At 42.2% G+C, this 22,658-nt stretch overlaps 1 protein-coding gene across 1 annotated transcript; it reads left to right on the forward strand.

The window, feature by feature from the left end:
* Nucleotides 1-1,005: 1,005 nt before the first annotated feature.
* Nucleotides 1,006-2,646, forward strand: LOC123442303 (13S globulin basic chain-like). Its single transcript, XM_045118321.1, has 2 exons — nt 1,006-1,427; nt 2,279-2,646. The coding sequence occupies exons 1-2, from the start codon at nt 1,006-1,008 to the stop codon at nt 2,427-2,429; spliced, it is 573 nt and encodes a 190-aa protein (XP_044974256.1). The 3' UTR covers nt 2,430-2,646.
* The last annotated feature ends 20,012 nt before the right edge of the window (nt 2,647-22,658 follow it).

Raw genomic sequence — 22,658 nt, forward strand, 5'->3', positions numbered from 1 at the left:
AACTGTGGAAGCGATTTTTGGTTCATATTTTGAAGTGTGAAGAGAATGGAGTTCTAAACCATATCCTAGTCTTAGAAAGAAGCACTATAGATCACATCAAAAGATGGACCTTCCAGAGAGGATCGTCATCAAACAATGACTACTAGATAATGTTGATTAGTTGTTATTTTTAAGCATTTTGTAATAATTAAAAATTACAATGTATTTATGCCAATGTTAATTTTATGCAAAGACATGTATTCATCGTGTGTTACATGTGCGAGTTTTTTCATTTTGTTTTTGGAATTTTGGGATCAGAACATTTTAATTTTCACCGGTCAAACAAGAACTATGACTTAATCTAAAACAAATTATTACATTAAAATCATTGGGCATGGCACGCATTTAAGTCTTCTAGTAAAAACACATACTCCCTCCGTCTCAGTTTACAAGTTTGATACATGTACCTAGATCGTCAATTTGACCAACTTAATGGGAAGCATATATAACAAAAAATATATCATTAGAAACTTTAGATGTTCTATTTTCTGATGATATATTTTTTATATTAAACAATATATTTTATATAAGTCAAATCAATGATATAGATACACGTGCATGCCTTCTAAACTGTGACGAAAAGAATACAAAGTCCATGCTTTCGTTAAAGTTTATTAGGATACGATGCGTTACATGTGCACGCTTACTAGTCACCAATAAACAATGGTCCTTTTTTCGGAGAAGAAAATTAACGGCGAGTGAATATATTAATGTTTTAAAAAAGAAAATGGTTGATGACTCTAGTACTTCAATTAGCTTAAAATTTCTATACTCTTTCTTCTTGAGAGTTCTCAGAGGCCTTTTTTTCATGTAGTCTGTTTTTTTTTTCTTTTAAAAGCAGTACGCACAAACGGACATCCTATCGCTACGAGCACCTCCTAAAAACGAAGCCGGAATATCAACTTGAAATTTACAAAGTCATCGTGGGTACCTCGTCGTCGACGGTAACACATCTTCTCTCACTGAATGTGCATCGTGAAGATCGCCGCGGGGCACCGGATGCCGGAGCCTCGCCCCGACGACCGCCAGGGCGTGGTGGTCAACTGCCTAGATGCGCCGCTGGACGTGGACATCCCAGGCGGCGGACGCGTGGTGGTGCTCAACACGGCCAACCTGCCGCCGGTGAAGGATGTTGGGCTGGGCTCTGACCTGGTCAGGATCGACGGTCGTTCCATGTGCTCGCCGGGATTCTCCTGTGACTCGGCGTACCAGGTAACCTACATAGTGCGCGGCGGCGGCCGCGTCCAGGTCGTAGGCATCGACGGCACCCGTGTGCTGGAGACCCGTGCCGAGGCAGGATGCCTCTTCATCGTGCCCAGGTTCTTCGTCGTCTCCAAGATCGCCGACGACACCGGCATGGAGTGGTTCTCCATCATCACCACCCCAAAGTAAGTATACTACGTATTATTCTCCAAGATCTGTTATATATTTTCTTGCTACGTCAAGCTTGTCAGGCACCACTTTAACCAACTACTCCCTCGGTTGCTAAATATAAGTCTTTCTAGAGGTTCAACTAATAGACTACATACGAATGTATATAGACATACTTTAGAGTATAGATTCATTCATTTTGCTCCGTACTTAGACACCTAGTAAAATATCTTAAAAGACTTATATTTAGGTACGGAGGGAGTAGAACTTTTGATATTGTAGCATTAATTATTTTTGTTTCGAAAGAAATGTTCGTTATCAGATGTCCCTGGAGGGACAGAAATGTTCGTTATGGATTTTTGCGAAATTCTGGTAGGAGTATATATATGGCCCTAATTAATTACTTGGTTGCACAGTTTCTTGGCATTCTTTGTCCTTTCTGAAATTAAAATTTCCTGCTGCATGCATATTCAAGTTTATCCAATACTTGTGGCCTAAACAATTAATGCCAATGTATCTTTCCTGAATGCATTTTGGTAGTCAAAATATAGGTAAACATATAGCATGTGGATATCAGATCTGATGCATTCTTTTTTATTCCACATATTCTGTTTTGGTTTTGCTACATTCATGTATATATCAACTTAGTTCTATAGCTTCACGTACCAAAAGTTTCTTACAGACTGGATTCTTCCCGTACATGTCTAGCATTCTAGCTGCAAAATATTGTGGCATCTTCTGCATTTTTCACAAAATGAAGAACATTAAAGTTTGCAACATATTTAGGTGTACATAATGATTTTGCACTTGTCTAATTATATCGATTGATTTGATCAATTAATGTTTCTTTTGTGTAAAACAAATGCAGCCCAATCTTTAGCCACTTGGCTGGTAAGACGTCGGTGTGGAAGGCGATATCGCCGGCGGTGCTAGAGACGGCCTTCAACACCACTCCGGAGATGGAGAAGTTGTTCCGCTCCAAGAGGCTCGACTCCGAGATCTTCTTCGCTCCCAACTAAATCATGAACACATCCGTCCATCTTCGGCATTGCAACACCTTAGATTCTGCATTAAGGTTGCCAAGGGCTAGTGAAATGGAAGTTTTTTGCGTTTGATGGATTATGTAATAATAAGCTTTAGATGGATTTGTCACGCTGGTTAGTTTTTATCCTGGTTAGTTTTATCAAACTCTTTGGGATCACTTAATGTTCGATCAATGCAAGTGCTGTATCGATTCCTACTATAGTCAATTTGTTATTGTCGCGTGCGCGCACCCCCTGCTGCTTAGGTTTTATCAAACTCTTTAAGATCAGTTAATGTTCGATCAATGCAAGTAATTTGTCATTGTTGTGTGCACGCACCCCAGGTGTGTGCAGCTAACTATTAACAAATAATTTGATCAATTTTTTTCTCGTAAAAGTGTAAGTTTTATGAACTTTCACACTTCCAAACAAACTTGAGCGTACAGCATATGGAATGGAATGCGCGGCATACTCGTCAGTGTGTTTGACTGTGCTGGGTGTGATTCAAGTATCTATATGATTTCAAGTGTCATGGAAATTTTCAAATAGAAAGGGCTTTAAGCTTGGCCTATGAAGACATATGGTAGGATTTTCATAAATTTTATTTCACAAGTTGTATCAAGTATCTAGTATCAAGTTGATTTAAGTTGATAGCATTAGTTTTATGTCCATGTCCAACCAGTATAGAATGGAAATTCATGCATTATTCACAAAGCATGGCTCAGTCAACTAAGAAAAATAATTAGTGATACATCTACAATTCTACATACAGCTGTATACTAAGAAATAATTGTGTGTAATAATTTATGTTTCGTACAGAATATGTTTCCATGGCATAAATAACAGAAATCATGCAAACATTTTTGGTTGAGGCCACTCAATAAAACAATTGATTGAATTGCTAGCCCGTGTGGTTACAATAAAACAAAGTTGAGCGTACAGAATAAATTACTCGGGAGGGTACTGTTTGACTGTCCTGGGTGTGATTCAAGTATCTATCTGACTTCAAGTCTTATGAAAGTTTTGAAATAGCAAGGGCTTTAAAGTCGGCCTACAAAAACATGTGGTGGGATTTTCATTTGTTTTATCAACTTGATTTTAGGTTCATGCACCGTTGCATTAGTTTTATGTCCATGTTCAACCAGTATAGAAAGCAGATTCATGCATTTTCCAAAAAGCATGGCTCGGTCAACTAAGAAAAATAATTATCGATACATCTAGGATTTTTCATGCATAATAATTTTTTGTTCCTCTAACCGTTTAAACCTCTTGGACCACTCTCACAGCCGGTTCTCCACCTCCCTCAATCTATCGACCACGGCCTCTAACACTCCTCTAACCATCACCAACATCAACGCTCCCTCCACCCATAAACAAAAAACAGAAATCTTGCTTGAGCTAAAAAATTGTTGCTCCCCACGACAACACCCCTCGGCTTCTTATCGGCGATTTCAACCTTATTCGCTTTGCGCACGAAAAGAACAATGTAAACTTCGTTGCCTCCGAGGCGGACCTCTTCAACTCTACTATCGCCGAGCTCCAGCTAATTGAGCTTCCCCTTCAGGACAGATCTTTCACTTGGTCCAACACCTAGACCAGGCCTTTAGCAACATCGCTTGGGAGGATGCTTTCCCAAAATCCACTCTCTCGTCCCTTGCTAGGTTCGCTTCCGACCACGTCCCCATCATTGTCAACATTTCCTGAAATCCCGCAATCCAACATTTTTTGGTTCGAGTCTTTCTGGCCTTTGCACCCGGCCTGCCACTGCATTATCTCAGAAGTTTGGACCACAAACCACGCACAGACCGCTTCCGACCATGCCCTTGTCGCGGCCATAAAAAACGAGATTCCGCCTCAAATCTTGGGCTAAAACACTCACTCCGGCCCACATCAGGGAGTCCAACTGTAAGCTTATCATTAACCGCCTAGACTATCTAGCGGAGAGGTGGCGCCTCTCGTGACCTGAAAAATCGCTGAGACTAGTGATCATTAACTCCCTCCAAAGGACAAATTCATCAAAAATGCTATTTTGGAAGCAACGGGGCAAGGTCAATGGGCGGTGGAAGGTGACGATAATTCAAAATTCTTCCACGCCTCGGCTTCCCAGCGCTTCGGAAAAAATAACATTGCCATCTTGGAGGACAACAGGGTTGAGTTCTTCGGCCAAGATCACAAAGCCGATATGCTCAGATCTTTCTTCCATTCCCTCCTAGGAAGCCAAAAAAAGCCAACTTGGCGTTTTGACTTGCTCGTCCCGAGCTGTGCCACCTTGCCGACCCTTTCTCACAACAGGAAATCAAGGACGTTTTCTTCCAGATGAACCCCTTGGCTAGTCCTGGCCCAGATGGGCTGGGATCTAGCTTTTACCGTCGCTTCTTGCACCACATCAAGAACCTAGTTCTCCCTTTTTCCACATTTTTTCCTCACTCCAAGTCTTGGTTGAGCGATTCAACTCTACGCACATGATCCTCATTCCTAAAAACAATTCAGCAAGGAGTCCGGATGCCTTTCGGCCCATCTCGCTGCAAAATTGCCCCCCCCGAAAACTATCGCCAAGATCCTCACCAGTAGGCTTAAACCTCTCATCCCCCTCCTCGTCCATGATAACCAAACTGGGTTCATCTCGGTCAGAAGCGTCATAGAAACTTCATGTTCACCACAGATATCCTCAGTGCATGCCATCTGAGGAAGGCTCCTGCCATGGTATTTAAGCCGGCTTTCCATAAAGCCTTTGACTCGGTCTACTAGGAATCTCTCCTGTTTGTTCTCACTATCAGTGGTTTCCCCCTGTCCAGGTTCAATGGATAAAAAATCTCCTAAACTCAAGTAAGAACGCCATCCATCTAAACGGGGTTCCCGGTAGGTGGATCATTTGCAAGAATGGCTTTCATCAGGGGGATCCCCTTTCGTCGTACCTATTCATAATCATAGGGACCTGCTGAAGCACCAAATTATCCAGGCCTTCTCTCCGAACGAGCTCTACCACCCCGTATACCTGGACACGCCACCAATTGTCCTCCAATATGTTGATGACACTCTCATCATCGCTCATGCCTTGGCCTCTCTGCAGCAAACCTTAAAGCCATCCTCGATGATTTTTCCCTTGCAATAGGCTTAGCCATCAATTTCCATAAGATGACCTTTGTACCCATCCAGGCTGACCCCCTCCTCTCTCAGGCTATCGCTCACACTTTCTCCTGTGATGTCTCTTCCTTCCCGCAGAACTACCTCGGCCTCCCTCTGTCTCCCTCCAAGCTTCCTCCCACTACCTTCAAACCTCTAGTGCAACGCTTCCTTCAATACCTATCTGGATGGGCCGCTCGACTGTTGTCTAGGGGGGTGTCTAACGCTCATCTCCACTACCCTCGATGCCCTTGCCACACACTTCATGTCCGTCTTCATACTCCCCACCAAAATCATCAAACGAATAGACGCAATTAGACGCTCTTTCTTTTGGGCTGCTGAGGAGACGTGCTCGGGGGCAAAATGCCTCATCTCTTGGAAAAATGTTTGTGAGGAAAAATTGCACGGTGGTCTGGGCATCAAAAACCTCAAACTACAAAACATCTGCCTCCTACAAAAATTTGTTTTCAAATTTCTCGAGAACCCTAACATCCCTTGGGCTAAGTGGTTCCTTCAAATGTACTCACTAGATTTTTCCAACCCTCCATCCTACCCGTCCTTCCTTTGGAAGACGGTCAAAAACCAACTCCACAGTCCGTTGTCCATCTCCTTTGTACTTACAAACAGTGGTAACTCCACCTTTTTCGGGTATGTGTTTGAAATTGTATTGATTATTATTATGTGTTGGAAATTGGTTATTATTATGTTTCCTTGTTCATGATAATCGTTTATTATCCATGTAGAATTGTATTGATTGGAAACTCAAATACATGTGTGGATACATAGACAACACACAGTCCCTAGTGAGCCTCTAGTTGACTAGATCGTTGATCAAAGATGGTTAAGGTTTCCTGGCCATACACAAGTGTTGTCACTTGATAATGGGATCACATCATTACGAGAACGATGTGATGGACAAGACCCAAACTGTGAACGTAGCATATGATCGTGTCAGTTTATTGCTATTGTTTTCTACATGTCAATGTATGTGTTCCTATGACCATGAGATCATGCAACTCCCGGACACCGGAGGAATACCTTGTGTGTATCAAATGTCGCAATGTAACTAGGTGACTATAAAGGTGCTCTACAGGTATCTCCAAAGATATATGTTGGGTTGGCATGGATCAAGACTGGGATTTGTCACTCCAGGTGACGGAGTGGTATCTCAGGGCCCACTCGGTAGTACAACATAACAATAAGCCTTGCAAGCAATGTGACTAAGGAGTTAGTCACAGGATCTTGTATCACGGAACGAGTAAAGAGACTTGTCGGTAACGATATTGAACTAGGTATAGAGATACTGATGATTGAATCTCACGCAAGTAACATACCGAAGGACAAAGGGAACGGCATACGGGATTAACTGAATCCTTGACATAGAGGTTCAACCGATAAAGATCTTCACAAAATATGTAGGAGCCAATATAGGCATCCAGGTCCCGCTATTGATTATTGACCGGAGAGTTGCTGGAATTATGCCCTAGAGGCAATAATAAATATAGTTATTATTATAATTCCTGTAGCAAGATAATCGTTTATTATCCATGCTATAATTGTATTGAATAAAGACTTATATACATGTGTGGATACATAGACAAAACACTGTCCCTAGCAAGCCTCTAGTTGGCTAGCCAGTTGATCAAAGATAGTCAGTGTCTTCTGATTATGAACAAGGTGTTGTTGCTTGATAACTGGATCACGTCATTAGGAGAATCACGTGATGGACTAGACCCAAACTAATAGACGTAGCATGTTGATCGTGTTATTTTATTGCTACTGCTTTCGGCGTGTCAAGTATTTGTTCCTATGACCATGAGATCATCTAACTTACTAACACCGGAGGAATACTTTGTGTGTATCAAACGTCGCAACGTAACTGGGTGACTATAAAGATGCTCTACAGATATCTCCGAAGGTGTTCGTTAGGTTAGCATCGATCGAGACTGGGATTTGTCACTCGGTGTGACGGAGAGGTATCTCGGGGCCCACTCGGTAATACAACATCACACACAAGCCTTGCAAGCAATGTGACTTAGTGTAAGTTGCGGGATCTTGTATTACGGAACGAGTAAAGAGACTTGCCGGTAAACGAGATTGAAATAGGTATACGGGTAGTGACGATCAATCTCGGGCAAGTAACATACCGAAGGACAAAGGGAATGACATACGGGATTATATGAATCCTTGGCACTGAGGTTCAAACAATAAGATCTTCGTAGAATATGTAGGATCCAATATGGGCATCCAGGTCCCGCTGTTGGATATTGACCGAGGAGTCTCTCGGGTCATGTCTACATAGTTCTCGAACCCGCAGGGTCTGCACACTTAAGGTTCGACGTTGTTTTATGCGTATTTGAGTTATATGGTTGGTTACCGAATGTTGTTCGGAGTCCTGGATGAGATCACGGACGTCACGAGGGTTTCTGGAATGGTCCGGAAACGAAGATTGATATATAGGATGACCTCATTTGATTACCGGAAGGTTTTCGGAGTTACCGGAAATGTATCGGGAATGACGAATGGGTTCCGGGAGTTCACCGGGAGGGGGGGGGCAACCCACCCCGGGGAAGCCCATAGGCATTGGGGGTGGCGCACCAGCCCTTAGTGGGCTGGTGGGACAGCCCAAAAGAACCATATGCGCCATAGGAAGAAAAATCAAAGAGAAAAGAAAAAAAAAGAGGAGGTGGGAAAAGGGGGAAGGACTCCTCCTTCCAAACCTAGTTGGACTCGGTTTGGAAGGGGAGATCTCCCCCCTTGGCTCGGCCGAAGTCCTTAGGGGTCCTTGGACCCCAAGGCAAGGCTCCCCCTCTTCCCCCTATATATACGGAGGTTTTAGGGCTGATTTGAGATAACTTTGCCACGGCAGCCCGACCACATATCTCCACGGTTTTACCTCTAGATCGCGTTTCTGCGGAGCTCGGGCGGAGCCCTGCTGAGACGAGATCATCACCAACCTCCGGAGCATCGTCACGCTGCCGGAGAACTCTTCTACCTCTCCGTCTCTCTTGCTGGATCAAGAAGGCCAAGATCATCGTCGAGTTGTACGTGTGCTGAACGCGGAGGTGCCTTCCGTTCGGTACTAGATCGTGGGACTGATCGCGGGACGGTTCGCGGGGCGGATCGAGGGACGTGAGGACGTTCCACTACATCAACCGCGTTCACTAAACGCTTCTGCTGTACGGTCTACAAGGGTATGTAGATCACACATCCCCTCTCATAGATGGACATCACCATGATAGGTCTTCGTGCGCGTAGGAAATTTTTTTTTTCCCACGCGACGTTACCCAACAAGAGTGTCTCAGGTCATGTCTACATAGTTCTCGAACCCGCAGGGTCTGCACACTTAAGGTTCGGTGACGTTTCGATATTATTGAGTTATGTGTGTTTGGTAACTAAAAGTTCTTTCGGAGTCCCGGATGAGATCCCGGACATCACGAGGAGCTCCATAATTGTCCGGAGGTAAATATCGATATATAGGAAAGTTGCATTTGGCTTCCGAAAAGTTTTCTGGCATTATCGGTAAAGTACAAGGAGTGACGAATGGGTTCTCGGGTTTTACCGGGAGGGGCTACCCACCCGGTAGAGAACATAATAGGCCTAAAGGTGGTGCACCAGCCCTTAGTGGGCTGGTGCGGCCAGCCCAATAAGGCCATTTCGGCCAAGGAGCAAAAGAAGGGAAAAAAACAAAGGAGAGGAGGTTTCCAAGTAGAAGGAGTCCTACTTGGAGTAGGATTGGAGTTGGACTCTTCCACCTCCTCCTATTTGGCCGAGCCAAGGAGGAGCCTTTAGGCTGCCTCTTCCCCTCCCTCCCTCCTATATATACTAGAGGGTAGAGAGGCTTTTTGCACCTCAAGAAAAGGCGCAGCCCTCTCTCACTCTAGATTGTTTACTCCTTTAGATTAGTTCCGCAGAAGCTTGGCGAAGCCCTGCTGGATTGATTCACCACCACCACCACACCGCCATGCTGGAGAACTCATCTACCTCTCCGCCCATCTTGCTAGATCAAGAAGGCGGTGATCGTCATCGAGCTGTACGTGTGCTGAACGCGGAGGTGTCGTCCGTTGGCACTAGATCGGGATGGATCCTGATGGGATCTCGGAACGAATCATGATGAGATCACGGGACGGGCTGCGATTTGGGTCGCGAAGATGTTCCCCTGCATCAACCGTGTTATATACGCTTACGCTTAGCGATCTACAAGGGTATGTAGATACACTCTCCCCTCTCATAGATGATCATCACCATGGATAGGTATTGCGTATGCGTAGGAAAATTTTTATTTCCCATGTAACGTTCCCCAACAGTGGCATCATGAGCCAGGTCATGCGTAGATGACATCTCGAGTAGAACACAAAAGAGTTTGTGGGCGTTGATGTTCAATTTTCTGCCCTCCTTAGTCTTTTCTTGATTCGGCGGTATTGTTGGATTGAAGCGGCCCGGACCAACATTACTCGTACGCTTACGAGAGACCGATTTCATTGACTAACCTCCAACTTGTTGCATAAAGATGACTGGCGGGTGTCTTTTTCTTAAACTTTAGTTTAATCGGATTTGACCAAGGCGGTCCTTGGAGAAGGTTAAATAGCAATTTGCGTATCATCGTTGTAGCTTTACGCAAGTAAGATGCGATCATACTAGATACCCATAGCAGCCACGTAAAATTTGCAACAACTAATTAGGGGCGTCTAACTTGTTTTTGCAGGGTATGCATTGAAGTGATATGGCCAAAGACATGATATGATATATTGGATGTATGATATAATCATGTTGTAATAGTTAAATATCGACCTGCATGTCGATGCTACGGATCTCGATCTAGATCTTGATCTGGATCTGGATCTCGAGAAGGAACCGAATCGAGGGAGTAAGGGAAGAGGATGTGTCGTGCACGTGCATTTAGGAGAGGCACTAGATCGAGGGACTGAGGAAGGGTGTGGAGGGCTCAGATCGACTATAGTAGGGAGTGATCCATGGGCTGCCTCTTGATTGGTTCAAAACATGATGTATTTAAAATTATTTGTTATTTCTAAAAATAGAAGGTTTTGTGAAGCAGCTACCAAAACTATCTTGCAAAATGGTATCACTAAAGTTTCCACTTAATTTAGACCACATTTTGTGGATGATAACCAATTTGTATGCATTTCTGAAACAAGGTATGGTAAACGATACCTTGTATGCCTTTGTGTGAAGATTCATGGCTTTCAAGCCAAATGATCATTCTTATGTCCACATTCATGGCATAGTTTGTTAAAATGATCTCATATTGTGCAAAAATGTGCATCTTGAAATTGTGAAAAATTCATTTTCCATTTTTTGAGTGACCAAATAAAGTTTTTTTCTGAAGGACCTACCATATATTTGTTGCAAAATTGGACCAAATTAATTTTCTAAAATACTAGGCCATATTTAATTCACAGTTGACCAAATGGTTGGGTGACAAAAGCTTTGATCCACCTCTCGTGAAAAAGACAAATTTCCACCGATTCACGTGGAAGCGGGTCAAATTTAACTGCAGCTGCTTCAAAGTTAGCTCTTTATTTTTCCCAAAAATCATTTTAATTTAGGTACACAAGTATCTATTTCATAATAAATACATGATTTGGTGGAGAGATGTCGAGTTTTGGATGGTGGTCTAGGGCCCCAACTCCAGAGCGAGTAAACTGGCATGCCAGCTGCATGGTCACTGCATGACTATGGCCTTGTCGCGCTTTCTGGGCGGCCTAGGCATGTCTGCACGTCCATGCTTTCTCTGGCTCTGGATCTCGAGAAGGAACTGGTTTGAGGGAGTGAGGGCAGAGGGTGTGTCGTGCACGTGCGTTTAGGAGAGGTGCTAGATCGAGGGACTGAGGGAGGGTGTGGACGGCTCAGATCGACTATAGTAAGGAGTGATCCGTGGGCTGCCTCTTGATTGGTTCAAAACATGATGTATTTAAAATTATTTATAATTTCTAAAAATAGGAGGTTTGCTATGATCTTAGAGATGAATACCTGATTTGTGAGTTTGGTACACATTTAAGACAATATGAAAATTGTTTCACAACTAATGCCACCTTGAACACCATGGTGTGATGGTGTGTCCAAACGTAATAGCCGCGCCATATTGGATATGGTGCATACTATGATGTCTCTTATCCAATTGCCACTATCGTTTTTGGGTTAAGCATTAGATACAACCGCATTCACTTTAAATAGGGCACCACATAATTCCGTTGAGATGACACCGTATGAACTATAGTTTGGAGAAACCTAAGTTGTCGTTTCTTAAAAGTTTGGGGTTGCGATGCTTATGTGAAAAAGTTTCAGCCTGATAAGCTCGAACCCAAAGCGGATAAATGCATCTTCATAGGATACCCAAAACACTTGGGTATACCTCCCATCTCAGATCCAAAAGCAAAGTGTTTGTTTCAGGAAACGGGTCCTCTCTCGAGAAAAAGTTTCTCTCGAAAGAATTGAGTGGGAGGGTGGTGGAAACTTGATGAGGTTACTAAACCAACACTTCAATCGGAGAGTGGAAAGGCACAGGATGTTGTTCCTGTGGCCTCTACACCAGTTGAAGTGGAAGCCAATGATGGTGATCATGAAGCTTCAGATCAAGTTACTACCAAACTTCGTAGGTCCACAAGGAAACGTACTTCTCCAGAGTGGTACGGTAATCATGTCTTGGAGGTCATGTTGCTAGACAACAATGAACCTACGAGCTATGGAGAAGCAATGGTGGACCTGGAGTCTGACGAATGGCCGAAGGTCATGAAATGCGAGAGTGGATCACTGTGTGAAAACAAAGTGTAGACTTTGGAAGAACTACTTGATGGTCGTAAGGCTGTTGGGTACAGATGGATTTTTAAAAGGAAGACAGACGATGATGGTAAGTGTCACCCTTAAGAAAGCTCGACTTGTCGCAAAGATGTTTCCGAAAATTTCAAGGAGTTGACTACGATGAGACTTTCTGACTCGTAGCGATGCTAAGAGTTTGTTGGAATTATGCTAGCAGTTGCTGCATTATTTATGAAATCTTGCATATAGGATGTTAAAACATTGTTTCCTCGACGGTATCCTTGAGGAAAGGTTGTATGTGATACAACAAGAAGGTTCTATCGATCCTAAAGGATGCTAACAAGTATGCAAACTCCAACGATCCTTCTATGGACTGGAGCAAGCATCTCATAGTTGGAATATACACTTTGATGAGATGATCAAAAGTTTTTGGTTTTATACAAAGTTTATGAGAAACTTGTATTTCCAAAGAAGTGAGTGGGAGCACTATAGAATTTCTAATAAGTATATGTGGTTGACATATTGTTAATCAAATATAATGTAGAATTTCTGGAAAACACATAGGGTTGTTTGAAGAGTGTTTTTCAAAGGAAAACCTGGATTGAGCTACTTGAACATTGAACATCAAGATCTATAGAAATAGATCAAAATGCATTATGGAACTTTCAAATGAATACATAGGTGACAAGATTTTGAAGGATTTCAAAATATATCAGTCAAAGAAAGAGTTCTTGACTGCGTTATAAGGTGTGAGTATTCAGTAAGCCTCAAAACCAGACCACGGCAGAAGAAAGAGAAAGGACGAAGGACGTCCCCTATGCATTAGATAGCCGTAGGCTCTATAGTATGATATGCTATGTACCGCACCTGATGTGTGCCTTGCCATGAATCTGTCAAGGGGTACTAAAATGATCTAGGAATGGATTACTAGATGATACGTCTCCAACGTATCTATAATTTTTTATGGTTCCATGCTATTATCTTGTCAACTTTGGATGTTTTGTATGCATTTTATATCTTTTGGGGGACTAACTTATTAACTCAGTGCCAAGTTCCAGTTCCTGTTTTTTCCGTGTTTTTGACCTTTTTCAGAGGAGAATATCAAACGGAGTCCAAACGGAGTAAAACCTCCGAAAAGATTTTTTCCGGAACAGAAGATACGCAGGGAACTTGAGAACCAAGGCAAAGGCTCCCGGGGGAGTCCACAAGCCCCCTAGCCGCGACCTAGGGGCGCGCCTAGCAGGCTTGTGGGCCCCCCGTGGATCCTTTGCCCTACCTCTTCCGCCTATAAATTCCCTAAAAATATGAAACCACGGGAGGGAGCCACGAAAATAATTTTCCGCCGCCGCAAGCTTCTGTCTCCGCAAGATCCCATCTGGGGCACGTTCTGGTTCCCTGCCGGAGGGGGGATTCCGACAAGGAGGGCTTCTTCATTAACACCATTGCCTCTCCGATGATGCGTGAGTAGTTCACCACGGACCTTTGGGTCCATAGCTAGTAGCTAGATGGCTTCTTCTCTCTCTTGGATCTTCGATACAAAGTTCTCCATGATCTTCATGGAGATCTATCCGATATAATCCTATTTTGCGGTGTGTTTGTCGAGATCTGATGAATTGTGGATTTATGATCAGATTATCTACGAATCTTATTTGAGTCTCCTCTGATCTCTTATATGCATGATTTCATATCCTTGTAATTCTCTTCGAGTTGTGGGTTTTGTTTGGCCAACTAGATGTATAATTCTTGCAATGGGAGAAGTACTTGGTTTTGGGTTCATACCGTATGGTCTCCTCACCCAGTGGCAGAAGGGGTAGTGAGGCACGCATCGTGTTGTTGCCATCAAGGGTAAAAAGATGGGGTTTATATCTATTGCATGAATTTATCCCTCTACATCATGTCATCTTGCTTAAGGCGTTACTCTGTTTGTTATGAACTCAATACACTAGATGCATGCTGGATAGCGGTCGATGTGTGGAGTAATAGTAGTAGATGCAGAAAGTATCGGTCTACTTGTCTCGGATGTGATGCCTATATGTATGATCATTGCCTTAGATATCGTCATGACTTTGCGCGGTTCTATCAATTGCTCGACAGTAATTCGTTCACCCACCGTAATATTTGCTATCATGAGAGAAGCCTCTAGTGAACACTATGGCCCCCGGGTCTATTTCACATCATATTTTCAGATCTACACTTTCACTTTGTTGCACTTTCCACCTTCAAATCTCACCTTGCAATCAATCGTGAAGGGATTGACAACACCTTTGTAGTGTTGGGTGCAAGTTTGCTTGTTTTTGCGCAGGTACTTTGGAGACTTGCCTTGATACTCCTACTGGATTGATACCTTGGTTCTCAAACTGAGGGAAATACTTACTGCTACTGTGCTGCATCACCCTTTCCTCTTCAAGGGAAAAACCAACACAAGGTCAAGAGGTAGCAAGAAGAATTTCTGGCGCCGTTGCCGGGGAGTACCAAGTCAAGAATAGTCTTCCTCCAACGTGTCAATTTCTGGCACCGGGGACTATTCTAAGTGAAGCTTATCCAAGTAACTGTCGCAAACTCATCTCTTGCATTTACTTTTTTGCCTCTCGTTTTCCTCTCCCCCACTTCTGAAAAACAAAAATGTACAAAAATATTTGCCTTTTTCGTTCGCCCTTTTCTTTTGCTTGCTTTCTGTTCGCTGGTGTGCTTGTCTGCTTGCTGAAGTCACCATGACTAAAAACACCAAACTTTGTGACTTCTCGAATACTAATAATAATGATTTTATTAGTACTCCGATTGCTCCCGCCACTAGTGCGGAATCATATGAAATCAATGCTGCTTTGCTGAATCTTGTTATGAAATAGCAATTTTATGGCCTTCCTAGTGAAGATGCCACATCCCATCTTAATACCTTCATTGAGTTATGCGATATGTAAAATAAGAAAGATGTGGATAATGATGTGATTAAATTGAAGCTATTTCCGTTCTCATTGCGAGATGGAGCAAAAACTTGGTTTTCATCTTTACCCAAAAATAGCATTGATTCTTGGAACAAGTGTAAAGATGCTTATATATCCAAGTATTTTCCACCAGCTAAGATTATCTCTCTCCGTAATGATATCATGAATTTTAAGCAACTAGATCATGAACATGTTGCACAATCTTAGGAGAGAATGAAATTGATAATTAGAAATTGTCCCGCTCATGGCTTGAGTCTTTGGATAATTATTCAAATCTACTATGTTGGTTTGAATTTTGCTTCTAGAAATATCTTGGATTCCGCTTCCGATGGAACTTTCATGGAAATCACATTAGGAGAAGCCACAAAACTCCTAGACAATATCATGACAAACTATTCTCAATGGCACACTGAAAGGTCACCTACTAGTAAAAAAGTGCATGCTATAGAAGAAATTAACTCTTTGAGTGCTAAGTTGGATGAGTTAATGAAATTGTTTGCTAGTAAAGGTGCTCCTTTAGATCCAAATGATATGCCCTTGTCTTCTTTGAATGAGAGTAGCAATGAAAGCTTGGACGTTAATTTTGTTGGTAGGAATAGTTTTGGCAGCAACAATGCTTTTAGAGGTAACTATATTCCTAGGCCTTTTTCTAGTAATCCCTCTAATAACTTTGGCAATTCCTACAACAACGCTCATGGAAATTACAATAAATTACCCTCTGATCTAGAGAGTAATATTAAAGAGTTTATCAACTCACAAAAGATTTTCAATGCGTCCATAGATGAAAAACTGGTCAAAATTGATGACTTGGCTAGGACCGTTGATAGAATGTCTCTTGATATTGATGCTTTGAAACTGAGATGTGCTCCTCCTAAGATGAATATGGATGAAACTTTGAAAGCTATGCGTGTTTCCATGAATGAGAGTAAAGAAAGAACCGCCAAATTCGTGCTAGACATGAATGGCTTAAAAAGGCGTGTTCTCATGATGAGAATCACGAAGATCTTAAAGTGCTTGGTGTGACTCCCATTGAATCCTTGTTTTCTAATGTCAAACCTAATGATGATGGGGCTGGATATGAATCCACTTTGGTTGAGAAACGCCCCAATGATTCGGAGTCTATCTATCTTGATGCTAAAAGCATTGAAAGTGGAGTAGAGGACATCAAAACTTTGAGTAGTAATGAAATTACTACTTTGGATTTCAAGGAATTCAATTATGATAGTTTCTATTTGATTGAATCTATTTCCTTTATGCAATCCATGCTAAACTCTCCACACACTTATAGCCAAAACAAGGCCTTTACCGATCATATCGTCGATGCTATGACGAAATATCTTGAAGAGAAACTTGAATTGGAAGTTTCTATTCCTAGAAAACTTCATGATGAGTGGGAACCTACTATCAAAATCAAGATCAAAAACTATGAATACAATGCTTTGTGTGATTTGGGTGCTAGTGTTTCCGTTATTCCAAAGTCTTTATGTAATGTTCTAGGCTTCAATGAGATTGATGAGTGCTCTCTTAATTTGCATCTTGCGGATTCTACTGTTAAGAAACCTATGGGAAGGATCAATGATGTTCTTATTATTGAAAATAGGAACTATGTACCCGTAGATTTCATTGTGCTTGATATTGATTGCAATCCAACATGTCCCATCATTCTTGGTAGACCTTTCCTAAGGACTATTGGTGTTGTCATCGATATGAAGGAAGGGAATATTAGATTTCAATTTCCATTAAAGAAGGGCATGGAACATTGTCCTAGAAATAAAATAAGATTGCCTTATGAATCCATGATGAGGGCTACTTATGGTTTGAGCACCAAAGACGACGATACGTGATTCTATCGCCTTACGCCTAGCTAAGGGCGTTAAACAATAACGCTTGTTGCGAGGCAACCCAATGAATTTATCTTTGCTTTTTTGCTTTATATTTTTTTGTATACACACCATCATAATTCTGTTATGATTGTGTTTTTTGTGTTTCTTTTTGTGTTTGATCCAAATAAAACCTTTATGACTAGTTTTGGTGATGGTTGTTTGATCTTGCTGAAAAAGACAGAAACTTTGCGCTCACGAAATTATTTTTAATTCCTATCCAAAAATATATTTTGAGTTGATTCCTTTTGCTTCTGGTTGGTATGCCAATTTCCCAAATTTTCCTAATTGTTCAGAATTTTTGACATACCAGAAATATACAAAGTATACAGATTGTTACAGACTGGTCTGTTTTTGACAGATTCTGTTTTTGTTGTGTTGATTGCTTATTTTGATGAAACTATGCGTAGTATCAGGGGGTACTAGCCATGTAAAAGTGAGAATACAGTAATATAATACCAATATAAATAGAAATCAAGTTTGCTACAGTACCTAAAGAGGTGGTGGTTTGTTTTCTTATGCTAATGATATCACGAGTTTCTGTTTAAGTTTTGTGTTGTGAAGTTTTCAAGTTTTGGGTGATGTTCTCATGGACAATGGGATAAAGAGTGGAAAGAGCTCAAGATTGGGGATGCCCAAGGCATCCCAAGCCAAATTCAAGGACACCAAAAATCCTAAGCTTGGGGATGCCTTCCCAAGGCATCCCCTCTTTCATCTTCAATCCATCGGTAACGTTACTTGGAGCTATATTTTTATTCACCACACGATATGTGTTTTGCTTGGAGCGTCGTGTATTATAGGAGTCTTTTTGTTGTTGTTTCACAATCACCCTTGCTGCACACCTTTTTGAGAGAGACATGCACTCATCGTGAATTTGCTAGAATACTCATTGAGCTTCGCTTATATCTTTTGAGTTAGGCAATTTAATTAGCTCGCATGTGCTTCACTTATATCTTTTGAGCTAGATAACTTTGCTCTAGTGCTTCACTTAGATCTTCTTAGAGCACGGCGGTGTTATATTTTGGAGAAATAATAACTCTCGATCTTCACTTATATCTTTTTGAGAGTGCTCTCTTTGAGTAACTTGGTAATTGGCTTGTGCTATGAAAGTAGTCTTAAAGATGATGGGCATCCAAAGAGGATATAGTAAAAACTTCCATATTCATGTGCATTGATTAGTAAAGAGAAGTTTGATTCCTCTCAATTAGTTTTGAGACATGGATATGGTAATATTAGAGTCATGTTAGTAGGGTGTTGTGAATCTAGAAATACTTGTGTTGAAGTTAGTGATTCCCATAGCATGCATGTATGGTGAATCGCTATGTTAGGAAGTTGGAGCATAATTGATTTATTGATTGTCATCCTTTGTGTGGCAGCCGGGATCGCGCGATGGTTAACACCTACCAACCCTTCCCCTAGGAGTATGCGTTTAGCACTTTTTTCGATTACTTATAAACTTTCGCAATAAGTATATGAGTTCTTCATGAGTAATGTGATTCCATGGTATAGATGCACTTTCATCTTCCACCATTGCTAGTTTCTCTAGTGTCGCGCAACTTTCGCCGGTACACAAAACCACCATATACCTTCCTCAAAACAGCCACCATACCAACCTATCATGGCCTTTTCATAGCCATTCTGAGATATATTGCCATGCAACTCCCACCGTTCCGTATCATGACATGTTCCGTCACTTTCATATTGCCATTGCATGATCGTAGGATAGCTAGCAAGATGTTTCAACGTCATACGCTAAGCTAGATCGTTGCACATCCCGGTACACTATCAGAGGCATTTTCTATAGAGTCATCATTGCTCTAAGTGTTGAGTTGTGAGTAAATAAAAGTGTGATGATCATCATTATTAGAGCATTGTCCCATGTGAGGAAAAATGAAAATAGGCCAAAGTTGCCCACCAAAAAATGAGAAAAAAAGAGGCCAAAGAAACCAAACAAAAAACAAATTAGAGAAAAAAAGAGAAGGGACAATGCTACTATCTTTTTCCACACTTGTGCTTCATAATAGCACCATGTTCTTCATGATTGAGAGTCTCTTGTTTTGTCACCTCCTTATACTAGTGGGAATCTTCATTTTATAACTTGTCTTGTATATTCCAATGATGGGCTTCCTCAAAATTGCCCTAGGTCTTCGTGAGCAAGCAAGTTGGGTGCACACCCACTAGTTCTCCTTTTGAGCTTTCACACACTTATAGCTCTAAGTGCATCCGTTGCATGGTAATCCCTACTCATTCACATTGATATATATTGATGGGCATCTCCATAGCCCGTTGATACGCCGAGTCGATGTGACCATCTACTCCTTTTTGCCTCACAACCTCCACCACACTCTATTCCACCTATAGTGCTATATCCATGGCTCACGCTCATGTATTGCGTGAGAGTTGAAAAGGTTTGAGAAAGTAAGAGTGCGAAAACAATTACTTGGCCAATACCGGGGTTGTGCATGATTTAAATTCGTTGTGTGGGGATGATGGAGCATAGCTAGACTATATGATTTTGTAGGGATAACTTTCTTTGGCCTTGTTAGTTTGAAAGTTCATGATTACCTTGCTAGTTTGCTTGAAGTATTATTGTTTTCATGTCAATAGCAAACTATTGTTTTGAATCTTACGGATCTGAACATTCATGTCACATGAAAAAAGTTAGAAAGCACAAATATGCGAGGTAGAATTCCACATCAAAAATTCAGTATTTATCACTTCCCTACTCGAGGACGAGCAGGAGTTAAGCTTGGGGATGCTTGATACGTCTCCAACGTATCTATTATTTTTTATGGTTCCATGCTATTATCCTGTCAACTTTGGATGTTTTGTATGCATTTTATATCTTTTTGGGGACTAACTTATTAACTCAGTGTCAAGTGCGAGTTCCTGTTTTTCCGTGTTTTTGACCTTTTTCAGAGGAGAATATCAAACGGAGTCCAAGCGGAACAAAACCTCCGAAAAGATTTTTTTAGGAACAGAAGATACAGAGGGAACTTGAGAACCAAGGCAAAGGCTCCCGGGGGAGGCCACAAGCCCCCTAGCCGCGGCGTGGGGGCGCGCCTAGCAGGCTTGTGGCCCCCCCGTATCTCCTTTTCCCTACCTTTTCCACCTATAAATTCCCTAAAAGTCTGAAACCACGGGAGGGAGCCACGAAAATACTTTTCCGCCGCTGCAAGCTTCTGTCTCCGCAAGATCCCATCTGGGGCACGTTCTAGTGCCCTGCGGGAGAGGGATTTAGACACGGAGGGCTTCTTCATCAACACCATTGCCTCTCCGATGATGCGTGAGTAGTTCTCCACGGACCTTCGGGTCCATAGCTAGTAGCTAGATGGCTTCTTCTCTCTCTTGGATCTTCAATACCAAGTTCTCCATGATCTTCATGGAGATCTATCCGATGTAATATTCTTTTGCGATGTGTTTCTCGAGATCCGATGAATTGTGGATTTATGATCAGATTATCTATGAATCTTATTTGAGTCTCCTCTGATCTCTTATATGCATGATTTCATATCCTTGTAATTTTCTTCGAGTTGTGGGTTTCGTTTGGCCAACTTGATCTATAATTCTTGCATTGGGAGAAGTGCTTGGTTTTGGGTTCATACCGTGCGGTGTCCTCACCCAATGATATAAGGGGTAGGGAGGAACGCATCATGCTGTTGCCATCAAGGGTAAAAAGATGGGGTTTATATCTATTGCATGAATTTATCCCTCTACATCATGGCATCTTGCTTAAGGCGTTACTCTGTTTGTTATGAACTCAATACACTAGATGCATGCTGGATAGCGGTCGATGTGTGGGGTAATAGTAGTAGATGCAGAAAGTATCGGTCTAATTGTCTCGGACGTGATGCCTATATGTATGATCATTGCCTTAGATATCGTCATGACTTTGCACGGTTCTATCAATTACTCGACAGTAATTCGTTCACCGACCGTAATATTTGCTATCATGAGAGAAGCTTCTAGTGAACACTATGGCCCCCGAGTCTACTTCACATCATATTTTCAGCTCTGCACTTTCAGTTTGTTGCACTTTCCACCTTCAGATCTCACCTTGCAATCAATCGTGAAGGGATTGACAACCCCTTTGTAGCGTTGGGTGCAAGTTTGCTTGTTTTTGCGCACGTACTTTGGAGACTTGCCTTGATACTCCTACTGGATTGATACCTTGGTTCTCGAACTGAGGGAAATACTTGCTGCTACTGTGTTGCATCGCCCTTTCCTCTTCAAGGGAAAAACCAACGCAAGCTCAAGAGATAGCACTAGACAGCGGTCAAAAGTTATCCTTAGTAACTAGTGGACTAAGGATTTCTTTTTTCTTGATTATGGAGGTGATAAAAGTGTTCGTCATAAAGGGTTACGTCGATGCAAGCTTTGACACTAATCCGGATAACTCTGAGTAGTCAACCGGATTCGTATAGTGGAGCAGTTATTCGGAATAGTTCTAAATGGCGTGTGGTAGCAGCATCTATAGGATGACATAGAGATTTGTAAATCACACACGGATCTGAAAGGTTCAAACCCATTGACTAAAAACCTCTCTCATAAGGAAGACATGATCGAACCCCGGAACTGTATGGGTGTTACACTACTGAAATTCAGAAATTTGCCGTCTGCCAAGGCGAACGGCAAAGGGGGCTACCACGGACGGCAAAGGATTTGCCGTCGGTCAGCAGACGGCAAAGTAGACGGTAAAAAAAATCCGGTGAAGAGGCTCTTTGCCGTCTGCTTTCACAAAGCGGACGGCAAAGAATCTTTGCCATGAGGGGGCGGACGGCAAAATAAGTGGGACGGCATATATTGCAACGTCCCCGTTAAGTGTTAACGGAGGCCTCCCCCCTTTGCCGTCTGCCTTCCCCCCTTTGCCATGTGGTGGCAGACGGCAAAGAGGGGAGAGAGGGGGGGCAGATTCCCCCCTTTGCCGTCTGCCTCCCCCCCCTTTGCCATGTGGTGGCAGACGGCAAAGAGGGGAGAGAGGGGGGGCAGATTCCCCCCTTTGCCGTCTGCCTCCCCCCCTTTGCCATGTGGTGGCAGACGGCAAAGAGGGGAGAGAGGGGGGGCAGATTCCCCCCTTTGCCGTCTGCCTCCCGCCCTTTGCCATGCGGGGGCAGACGGCAAAGAGGGGAACCAGCCCCTTTTTTATTTGTTTTTGTTATATCCAGCATTTTTAACAATAATCAGGATATATATATATTTGACATAAATAAATATCTTTCCGTACTCATAACCATATTAAAATAACTCTCATCCATAGTGCATACATATTATGGAAGTTACATCCGTACCAAACCATATATTACACTAGTTTCATCGACGTGCATACAAAGTTTCATATATTCATATACTACAATAGTTTCAATACAACACATGGTACAAGAAATCATCTTCAAGCATTCCATCAACCAAGCTTCCCGTGAAGTGAAGGTAATCTGCAAAATGACAAATAAGAAAGTTAGAAAAATAATACTAGATGAAGTAGTGTATATATAGGTTATTTCGGA

This window comes from Hordeum vulgare, chromosome 3H, assembly GCF_904849725.1.
Source record: "Hordeum vulgare subsp. vulgare chromosome 3H, MorexV3_pseudomolecules_assembly, whole genome shotgun sequence".
Taxonomy (NCBI): Eukaryota; Viridiplantae; Streptophyta; class Magnoliopsida; order Poales; family Poaceae; genus Hordeum; species Hordeum vulgare.

What these genes read in the sequence shown, in the direction of transcription:
- LOC123442303 (XM_045118321.1), top strand. Translation starts at nt 1,006, where the DNA reads ATGTGCATCGTGAAGATCGCCGCGGGGCACCGGATGCCGGAGCCTCGC. An exon ending in TCCATCATCACCACCCCAAA is followed by an intron (nt 1,428 to 2,278) that starts GTAAGTATACTA and finishes AAACAAATGCAG; the next exon opens with CCCAATCTTTAGCCACTTGG.